The sequence below is a fragment of the Balaenoptera musculus genome, chromosome 14 (genome assembly GCF_009873245.2).
Source record: "Balaenoptera musculus isolate JJ_BM4_2016_0621 chromosome 14, mBalMus1.pri.v3, whole genome shotgun sequence".
In the NCBI taxonomy this organism is placed as follows: Eukaryota; Metazoa; Chordata; class Mammalia; order Artiodactyla; family Balaenopteridae; genus Balaenoptera; species Balaenoptera musculus.
In genome coordinates, this window is record NC_045798.1 from 86,714,535 (window position 1) to 86,725,297 (window position 10,763).

The following is a 10,763-nucleotide window of genomic DNA, read 5'->3' on the forward strand; positions in this document are numbered from 1 at the left end:
CACGGTGGCAATAGCCTCCAGTGCTATTTGTCTTTAGCGCAGTTGTGACACTTCGGCATGATCTATAATTTGGTAGCTATTTACCGTGACATTTCCCTTCAGTGCAGCCATAACATTCAGTGAAGCCATTATTTGGTCCCATTTACCATATAAATTGTATTGTTGTGCATGCATGCTAGCAGCTACATTAGGTACCTGAAAATGAGTAAATCTTGTAAAATAGATACTAACAGCTATTCAGCAGTAGGATTGCCTTGCCGCTCAGACAGAAGGAAAGAAAAATTAAATATGGTCACCAAGTTTCCTGGAGCATCTTTAATTGCGTGTCTATTTATTTAGCATGTTAGAGACGCCGAAACCCAAGGCTTTGAAAAATACTCTGGCGGGCTCTGCCTTCATTAGAAAGGCACGATGGCATTCGCACCTTAATGATGAAAACCGGAGCAGCCTTTGGTGAGCTGAAGGTTAGAACGAAGGCGGATCAGCTGCGGGCTTGATTCAGAGGGGAAGGCGCGGGACTCGTTACTTTCGTGTCTGTGACATCAGGCGATAGTGACAAGAGGCATCTCATTCCACCAGGACACGTGGAGAAGTAAATGGGAAGAGAACATCAGTGGCCGCTGTACTACTTCCACGATCAGAGATGAAACACACCTTCCAAAAGTCTCTAACACGAAGCATAATCATTTTAGATCATTTTGGTCCCTGCTTTGCACGATGCTATTTGACATACCCTCCTTAGGCTTATGAAGGGTGCTGTTAGGTACCTACTAGTGCTTTCCCCTGTATGGCCCGTGTTTTGTTATGCAGACCCTCACTGTGGATGGAGCACATCATTTTCCCTTTCCCGTGCCTGTATTAAATTTTTAAAGTCCCCTGAATCTCTACAGTTTCCCTTTCCCAGACCTGCTTTTTGTCTCTATAACACTAATTTTCTTCTTCAGGGAAGAGAGAAATTTTCCATCCTACACGTGCCTCACTGGGATGACCGCACATAAAAGCCATTAAATGAGAGATGCTTCTTTAAAAGAGGTCTGTGCTCACTTAATTTTTTTTCTAATAATCTAACAAAGTCAAAGTTTTGGGAGAATCCCTCCAAATTTCTATTTAGATAGTTGGCTGGTGACTTATAGAAAAAGAAGGGCCATTTCCTGGGAATATGAACCCTGAGAAATGGCTGACTTTTGCTATATCTCTCATTTATTAACAACTTACTAGCATCAGACCAAACTCTTCCAAAGCAAAGAACTCATGAACTATTTTCAAGACCGATTTTAAAATCTCATCAAGCTGAAGACATACTGATTTGATCAGATCTTGCATCAGGAATTAATTTAGTTCCCTGGGACAATAAAATCTGGAATGAGACCGTCCATGAGTAAAGAATTGAATGTAAAGGTTTTACCTCTGTGCCATTGAGGGAAGTTTTATTAGCACATTTTTTTTTTGCAAGGGAGGAGGAAAAAAAAAAAAGAACGGAAATAAAGAAAAGAGAAAGAGAAATCTATTCATTAGAACTTACTTTTGTTTTTAAAAATATTATCTCCGTTACTAACTGAAAATAAATTGATTTGAGTAATTCTGGGGCATAAAATGTCCATTTTCTTTCTCCTTTTATTTATGCCATTGTTCTGTTTTTACAGCTTACTGTTGACAGAGTGAGGTAATTCAACAACAATTTTTCCAGTGTTTTTTCTCATGTACATATAATCGACAGCCCGGAAGACAGACTCCAAGCCGGTAAACCTGCCCTCTGCAGACAGACCTCCAAGGTCCACCTTACACACCAGCTCTCCACTCGCATACATCTTAAGCAAGTGGTCCATGGCAGCTCGATACTTAGAAAGGTAATGGTTCAAGAAGAAGCCCTGGACGCTGGCAGATTTCTTCAGCAGTTTGGCTGGTAGTGTTCCTGCTTTCACAGGGGACAGGCCGGTAGGAGTTTGGTAGCCAGAGACAAACCCAATTACTATCAAGCGCCCTTTGGTAGCCAAGGCGTCCACAGCCGAGTCAAACATGGCTCCCCCGACAGATTCATACACCACGTCCACACCTCGGGGGTACTCCTGCTTCAGGACAGCACCCACGTGCTCGCCGTTATAGTTGATGGGACGATCACAGCCAAGAGATTTCAGAAAGGCAGACTTTTCATCAGAAGAGCAAGTTCCAATCACATGGCACTTGGCCTTCTTTGCAAGCTGGACGGCAAACTGGCCGGTCCCCCCAGCTGCTGCGGTCACCAGAACTTTCCTCCCTTCTGATAGTTCTCCAAGCTCTTTCAGGCTGATGTAGGCCGTGGTACCACTCACCAGGAGGGTGAGATACTCGGGTTTCACGGCCGGCACGGGAATGGCCATGCTGGCAGGCACCACTGTGTACTCGGCAAAAGAGCCAGGTGCCATGTAAGCCACAGCCTGGCCAACTGTGAACGTGGCACTGGAGGAGAGGCCCAAGGCCACCACCTCTCCTACACCTTCGAAACCTGCGTCAAAGGGGGTCTTGACTGAAGGGTCATAGCGGCCGGCTGAGTAGTTTATGTCAGATGCATTAACACCAACAAATCTAGAAGAAAACAAACACAAATACATTCAGATGTTTTCTTCGTCAAGGCCTTTTTAGAAAAATTCCTCTAATTCTGGTGACTACGGTGGGTGGTGAAGCTATATATTCTGATAGAATTTGAAAAAAACGGTCCTGATATTCAGTTCAAAAAAAAAAAAAGAAGAGAAATCAAACAAGTATGATTTCAACAGTGATTTGTTAGAGTTTTGGTGTATTTTATTCTTTCATTAGTTTAGGAATAATTTCACATCCCTCTAAACAGCAAGCTATGTATTTCACATGCCATTTATCCCCCTCCGATTCCTTTCAAAAGAGGAAAAAAAAAAAAAAGTTAGGAAGCCCTCTTATACACAAACTTCACTGGAGCTATGAGTTGGAAATTAATTGGCCTCTTAACAAAGATGTTAAAAACAACAGTGGGATAAAATATATTCAAAGAAGTAGACGTGTATTGATTCTGGCAACAATTTAACACTTCAGATAATAATAGTAACGACAATGATAGTATTAAAGATTGATGTAACGTGCAAGGTCACTGGCTGTTACGTTACTGCAGGGGTTGTTTCAGTGTGAGTGAGGCTGCGGCAAACTTTCTTTCTGATGTAACTATGTCCAGCGTGAAAATATGCATTTTGACTAACTGAACAAAAATTGTCTCATAAGGGTAGAGAGATTTTTATGGAACATCCAACATTTTACAGTCTTTCCCAGATGAAAAGGAAAGCAAATCGGCACTATATTTCTCCTCAACAAGAAGCAGAGACATACTTGATTAATACCAGATGATTATTTTCACTTGGTATCCAGAGTCAATTTAATTGCGAGGCTGGTATTTTTACCAGCTTTTTTTCATCTCAGTATACCTCATAACAAAAATATCCTGATACATAAGGAAAAAAGCCGTCTCCTCCTAAGGATGTCAGGAGGTGGCTGAGACACGTAACGGAGGACCCTAAAAATGTCATTTCCACCTGTAATGAAATGAAAAGGTGGTGGTATCTGGTGGCAGGAGGAAAGCTGGTAAAGTAGGCCATTTTAAAATAATTTACTTTTAATTTAACTTCATAAACCCCAAACTGCCCCATGCAAGGATCCACTTCCACTGTATTATAGACAATGCTTTGCACTTACAAATGCCCCCTTATGATTGTGCCCTGTATATCTACACCATCGAAAGCTCTCTACATCCTGTAGAAATAAGAAAGCAGGAAACACTTTCCTTCGGGCATGTCCAGCCGCTTTCAGAGGTTAGCAGACACACAGCCTCACTAACACGCTACAGAATTCCATACCCATACGTGACACACAGTGACGAGGAGCGGGAACGATGATTTTTGGTGGCTTCTCATTTGCCCTTTAATACCAAGATGCCCACGGTCTATTTTTTGGAGTGGGGGGGAGGGGCTCCTACCTTTCCTTTCAATTTACCCAACTCGCCAGGCCTAGTCATTTTTAGAAAGGGGCCAGCTTCCTGAGAGCGTGCTTCTGGACCTCACAGAGGGCTGCCAGCGCAGAGCCCAGCTGGAGCACCTCTTGGTGCCCTGCTCGAGGCCGCAAAGCCAACTCCAGGGAGGCGTCCGCGGGGGTGGGAGTGGCGGGCTGCGCCGTAGAGGCTGGGGGCCAGGGCGGATCGCCAGCTCCCTTCTCTTCGTCCCTTGGCCCTCGCCCCTCCCGTCTCATCCCCCTCCTCCCCCCACCCCCCATCCGGCTGGCGTTTCTGCCTTCCCAACCGCAGAGGCCCTTCCCTTGCGGGGAGCCCCTGCCTTGGACTCGGAGGGACGCGCCGGTGGGAGCTGGCCCCTCGGGTCGCCCCCCCCTCGGAACGGGCGTGCCCTGGGGGGGGGGCTTCGAGCGGGAAGGCGCTGCTGGAGGAAAACGCAACCCCCGCTGTCTGCCGCCCCGGGCCGTGGTGGCCACTTCCCGGGGAGAGGTGGCGGGACCGAGCAGGGCGCACGCCCGGGAGGAAAGCGGCGGGGAGAGGGCACCCGCGTGCGTGTGCGCGCGTGTTGGGGGGCTCTGCCGGGAGCTGCGGTGGCTGCAGCTTGAGTTTACCACGGGGGCTTTGCTGAAAAGCCCAAATCAAACATTGCGACGGAGCCCGGCCAGCGCTGGAGCGGTGGCAGGAGACCGCAGGGCCCGCCGCGCGCCCACTCCACGTCTCCGACTCCCTGCGGCGCCCTCGGTGCGCCCGGGCGAGCCTGCAGGGCGCCCGAAACCGGCGCTTCTGGGGGTGTCTCTCCTCGGAGGTGCCCGGCCTCCGCCGCCCCGCGGCCTCTCCACCGCCACCACCCAGACGCCATCAGTGAGTCCGACTTCCCGAGCGGGCTGGGGCCGCGCGGGTCGCCGCCCAGGCCCGCGACCGTGACCTCGGCCTCCCTGGGCCGAGCGGGGGTCCCGGCGGGCGCGCCCAGCTCGCACCGGCAGCGGAGCTCGGGCCCAGGGGTGGTCAAGTGCGAGGGGAGCCCCGAGCACACGGCGCGCCGGAGCGCAGAGGCCGCGGGACAGAAGCCGCCAGCGGCCAGACCGTGACCTTGGCCTCAAAGGCACCCCCATTTTTCGTGTCTCCCCACCCCACCCTGCCGTCCTCTAAAGAGCCTGCGTTGTTGGTGAAGGAATCCCGAGCTCCTACTCGGTTCCGCGCCCCTCGCCCTCTCCAGGGTCGCCCAGCCCCTGGTGCGCGTCCCCACCTCTCCCTGGACCCCCGCCTTGACGCTGCGCCGCCGCCGCGGCTGGTGGGCACCCGCCACTGCCCGGACGCGCCTAGGTTCTTACCTGGGCTTTGGGAAGAGCTGCGCGAGGGTCGGGAGACCGCGCCTTCGGCTCCGTCAGAAACAAGTTCAAGAGCAGCCGGCGCAATGGGCAAGGGGTCCGGGTTAGGGGGAGCAGGGGACGGGAAGGGCGAGCGAGCGAGAAAAAGAAGAAAGGGAAGACGCGCGTTTGGACCCTCGCCTTGTACCCCCCTTTAATTTCAAATACGTGCTTTTAATGAGTGCAGGGGTCTAGCGATCCGACGGGCAGACCCACTCAAAAGACTTAAAATCGAGGAACCCCAGGAAAAAGAATGGGGCGGTGCGGGCTTTCCCCAAATATATACCCTTCCAGAGTCACTCGGTTTATTTACACTAAAAAGTGATGAACCCCTTCGTCATGTTTATTGTGAAACAGGGCAGCCCTCAGAGGGGAGGGAAAGGCTTTTCTCTGAACAAAAACCAAACCCGAAAACTCAAGTCCAGAGCAAAAGCCTTCAATACTGGGAGACAAAGTCGTCCAAACCAGACCTTCCCTTTAAAAAAAAAAAAAAGAAAAAGAAAAAGGAAGAATGAAGGAAAAAAATCTTGGCCTGGAGAATCAGCAGAAATAGTGAACCTCCCGTGAGCAACAAACGGTTTATCAAAAACGCCTTCCCCATCCCCCATTTTCTGTTTGCCATTCCTACAAACTCTTTGCTCCATTATCTTACACTTGAGCAGAAAATCGTTAGAAATATTTGGAAACGAAATAATGTGTCACTATCTTACAGAAAAAGCTAAAAATAGCGCGCGAACTGACTTAACCAGAGGGTGTCTTTCTCCCTTTTTTCTTTTCTTTTCTGCGGGCTGGGCATCCAGGAAGAGAAGCAAGGTCGTCCTCGTATGTTTGAAACCGGAAGGTGAGAACTGGATAAAGGAACACCGATGGCACATTCTGGAGGGATTCTAGGCTCCCCTTCTCACACCTTTCCTAAATGGTAAACCTGATTATCTTAAATCGATGTCTGGCTTAAAAAGCACTTCCCTCACCGTGAATAAAGAATTTGTATTTTCTGTTAAAATGGAATGAGACGTACAAAAGGTTCCACTGAAAGAAAAAGTCAGACGGAGCACAATTAAAACCCCCAAACACCTTTCCAAACAAGTGAATTTGGGCTGAATCCATTCATTCCAGAGCAGATTTTATTACGATAAAAATAAGAAGCTCTTGCACAAAATTTTCATGCAGTTAATACTGTTGGGGGCGATTTGGTCTAGGATTAAAATGAACTAACTTGCAGCGAATTACTAAGTCTCTATTCTTAAAAAAAAAACAAACAAACTGGTAAAATGCCACCCTTACTGACAACGTTTGCTAAAATAAAGGATCTTCCCACAATTTGGGGGTGGGGGCAGATTTTCCAACAGAGTAAGGAGAGGGAGAAGCAAAGGTTCCGCCCCTCCCCACAAGCAGAAAACTCGCGCCATTCTTCTGTTGCGGATTTCAAAGTAGAAGTTAGAGGTCAAGCGTTTAATATAAATATACTGTTCATATTAAAGGGATTTTTGTCATATGGGGATGGAAGATAGAGGCATGGATCTTAAAGCAACCCAAATTGAGGAGCTTCCAACATGGCAGCCGGTGCTCCAGAACTCCGACCACCCAATTCAGGGACCGGCCCCGGTTACCCAACGCGGGGAAGGGGGCCACAACCGGGGGAGCTGGTGCCCTGGAGGCGGGGAGGCCGGGCGGCCGGTGCTGCGGGCGGGAGCAGCCTCCAGGACGGCGCGGGCGGGGGGCCCATCTCTCTGCTGCTGGGAATGCTGGAACTTCACACCTTCCCCTGCCTGCCCGGCTCAGTCGCCCCCTCCCCATTTCACACCCTGTTTGCAATAGGTATTATTTTTCTAAGCAGTCGTGGGTGTGTGTACATCAGTGTTCACCATCACCAGTGTAGTGCATCGGAAAAAGAAAAAGAAAAAAGAAAAAAAAAAGCCTGGGTGAAACTTTGCCTGCTAAGTCTGTTTGGAGGCTTTGCAGTCTGAGTCTCATCTCGACTTCCAGCAAATCACTCGTGTGTTCTGTATGTTCTGCGTGAACACACACGCCTTTCTTTTTAACTTGGCAGGACGCGTGTCCGGATCTCGACAGACAGCCTTAGCGTTTCACGGCACGATGAAGAAGTCCTCTGCAGCCCAGTTTCCATCAGTGCAAACTTTTTAAAGGACACACACGGCCCACCGTTTAAGGCACTCCCCGCGCCCACCTCATCCCCAGCCTCCACTCCATCCCGCCCTTGGCTGACTCAATTTCTACGTTTCCAACAGGTCCCCAGAAGTTTTATGTCATGATCAGAATTCCGAAGTCTTCCAGCCTTGTTTGGAAGGCTGATATGAATCTCTAAAATGGACACTTAAGCGTTACCCCAAGCTATTTAGATAAGATGCATTTTGTCCTCCAGCCCTCGCAGGGGACTTGGACTTTTCTAGCACACCATTTACAACATGGTTACAACCAGAACTTACTTCTCCCTTCGAAAGTACTATTCAACCTGAAATATGCAACACTGGAACCCCTCAGATGGGACTGAGCGGGCGGGCGAGTCCTGCTCTTGCCCAGGGAATAAAGGAACGGGGACCGGCCCGCCTGCAAGTCCGGCTGCCAGGGGACCCACCCGGCAGACCCGCGGGCACGGCTCCGAAGAGTGAGGTCCCTTCCTTCCTGTTGCTTCAGCAGTTACTAAAGATTAGTGAGGTGGAAACACCCTCAGGTGGGAAGTGTGGAGGTGGAAAAGGCAGTCCGAAGGTCGGGCAACGACCCGAGTGTCACCCGAAGGTCTGCAAAACGTGCGGCCCAATGCAGCCATGCTCCCACCCCGGCCCCTGCCCAGCCGCCCGGGACGCGCGCCACGCGCCCGTCGGTACGCTGCAGGGCACAGACGACAGTCACACAGCACTGACAACACGCAGACGGCACCGGCGAGGCGCACACCGACACACCCAACGACAGGCTCCGCCATTGCGAGGCGGCTGCCAACCTGGAGCGAACGGGAAAAGCCAGCGGGTCCCCGGCCTCCTTCCTCCAAAGCACGTTACCTAAGTGTCGCAGTTTGTGTCCAGGCTGTTCCCGCTCCACCCTAAAGATTATGCGAACGCAGGAGCCGTGGGTGCGCGCGGGTGGGCAGGGCGGGGAGCCTCCCCTTCTGGGTCCCGTCGGTTTTATTTCGGGAGCGGGAGGGGGAGGAGGGAGGGCTGGGGGAGGGGAGGGGAATCCCAAATTAAAATAACCCTCAGTTTTGAGGACGTTCGGTGCCATCGGATATTCACACCAGCAACAGTCACATTACATTCGCCTTCGCCAGATGGCGGCGGGTTCAACTTCCCGGGACCTCGCAAAGTCAGGCTGTGCGCCCGAGCGCGCGCCGGGTGTGGGGACGCGGGCGGGCGCGGGACAGCCCGGGAGCTGCGCAGCGCTGGCCGGGGCCGGGGCCCGGGCCGGAGCCGGGGCGGGGGGCGCGCGCCGGGCTCACCGGTTCCGGACGAGGAGGTCTCCGTCCCCGGGGAGTGGCACCGGGCAGTCCCGGCGCAGGGTGACGGCCTCACGGAAGTTGGGGCTCAGCCGGGTCACCACCAGCTTCTGCATGGCGCGGGGGATGGCCGAGCCCTGGAAGTCCAGGAAGTGGCGGGAGTACGACATGTCCACGATGGCTCGGGCCCCGGCGAGCGCCAGCCGCAGCATGGCCCGCGCCTCCGCCTGCTTTCTGCGCCGCCGCTGGCCGGGGTCGCGCCCAGCCCCGGCCGCTTGGCTCGGCTCCGCGCGGCGGGCGGAGCGGGCGGGTCCGCCCCTCCTCCGGCCCGCGCCCTCCCCTCGGCCCCCCCCCCCCCTTCCCCACTACGCCTGGCGCCCGCTCCCCCCCTCCTGCCCCGCAGCGGGCAGCGCGGGGAGTCAGCGCAGCCCCCGCGGTTCCCGGGCGCGCCACCCCCGGGGTCCGGGCCGGGGGGATCGCTGCCGCTCCGGCCACTGCTCCTTTAATCTTTTTGTTTTGGTTTGAATCTGCTCGGCGCAGACTGGCCAAGGATCTTCTCCGCCCTCCCCCTTCCTCCCGGCGCCCGGGAGGCACCGGATATCCCCACCCTCCCCACGGTCTAAAAGCCGGATTTAACTCCTCTAAAAGGGTGAGGGGGGCGGCGAGGGGACCCGCGCGTCCCGCGATCGCCGCGGCCCACAGCCGGCGGCAGCCCGGGGCGTCCTCAGAGCTGCGCGGCGCCCGGCAGCCGGCGCAGGCGCCTCCCCTTCCCGTGCGAAGCGTTCACTTCCTTGCAAGGTGGTACGAATCAACCCCGATCGCGGCCGGGGCGGCGGGGCACGGCCCCGGCCCGGGCCCGGGGCCGGGCGGGGAGCCCTGGCCGCCGGGGCACCCTCAAGGGCACCCAACGCCGGGCGGGGGGCGCCCAGGGCATCCTGCGCCCCAGGCTCTTGGCCCCCGTGCCCACAACGCCTTGCCCGCGCCTTCTGCCCTTAGTCTGTCCCGTGCAAGTTGCACGAACTAAGCCATTTTATTTATTTTGGCCAAGATTTCGTGTTTTTCCATGAATGTTGTAAGTGGCCTCTGCAAGACTGTTACGGGTTTCCCATCGGGAAAGAGCACATATGTTGGAAACCAGAGGGTCAAATTCCCAGAGCACATAAACATTTTAAACTTCTGGGTGGGGATGCCGAGGGACTTAATTGAATTGGAGACGTTGGCATGATGTATGAAGACCTCTTTTTATAACCCAGCTAGAAAGATCTGCAGTTCCATCGTGTCAATTTTCTCCCTAATTGTTTGTATTGACCAAATAATCAATTCACTTTTCACAGAGGGACCAGATTAAATATTTTCCACATTTTTTGTGTAATGAGCAAAGTCCATCATTAAATTTTTATTAAAGGTATACATTTTAATAAATTTTTTTTCTTGTTTTCCACTTACCCATTAATTACCAAAATATAAAAGCTGCGCAGTGCCCCTCCCCAATCAGATCTAACCCCCGAAACTAAGATTGCAAAAGTGACACAGATATTTTTATCTCAAATGTCGGACATTCCTCATCCAAGGGTAGTTTGTATCCACGTGGGTGTATGTGTGTATGAATGTACAAGCGGGGGCGGAGGGGGAGACTTAACAGGTTTAAAAATCTGCAGGAACTAGTGTCTACTTAACTTGGCTTATAACACATGGGTTTTACCCAGTATCAGCCGGTGGGTTGCAATAACAAACCCCTCAATGTCTTTCTCCAATGTGCAATCTTTTATGTTATGCCGTATTAAGATTTCTTTTTTGTGTCATATTGTTTAGCTAGGAGAAAAAAAAAAAAGAAAACAAAGCAATTAAAAAGATTGACAGGTATGGTTTGTGAGAGACCTATTTGTAATTGTCAGGGTGACGTTGGCAAGAGGAGGAGGAGTAAAAACTGAAGCCGGAAAAGCAG

General features: G+C 52.2%; 1 protein-coding gene across 3 annotated transcripts; it reads right to left on the minus strand.

The window, feature by feature from the left end:
* Window positions 1-1,399: 1,399 nt before the first annotated feature.
* On the minus strand, window positions 1,400-9,141 carry ZADH2 (zinc binding alcohol dehydrogenase domain containing 2). 3 transcript variants are annotated; one of them, XM_036823226.1, is made up of 2 exons: window positions 8,822-9,141; window positions 1,400-2,562 (listed from the first exon to the last, which is right to left on the minus strand). In XM_036823226.1, the coding sequence occupies exons 1-2, from the start codon at window positions 9,028-9,030 to the stop codon at window positions 1,638-1,640; spliced, it is 1,134 nt and encodes a 377-aa protein (XP_036679121.1). In that variant the 5' UTR covers window positions 9,031-9,141; the 3' UTR covers window positions 1,400-1,637. The 3 variants fall into 3 exon arrangements, with proteins under 3 accessions (XP_036679121.1, XP_036679122.1, XP_036679123.1); XM_036823227.1 differs by lacking the exon at window positions 8,822-9,141 and adding an exon at window positions 8,388-8,529 and having other exon boundaries at window positions 1,597-2,562; XM_036823228.1 differs by lacking the exon at window positions 8,822-9,141 and adding an exon at window positions 3,974-4,059 and having other exon boundaries at window positions 1,597-2,562.
* Window positions 9,142-10,763: the final 1,622 nt, after the last annotated feature.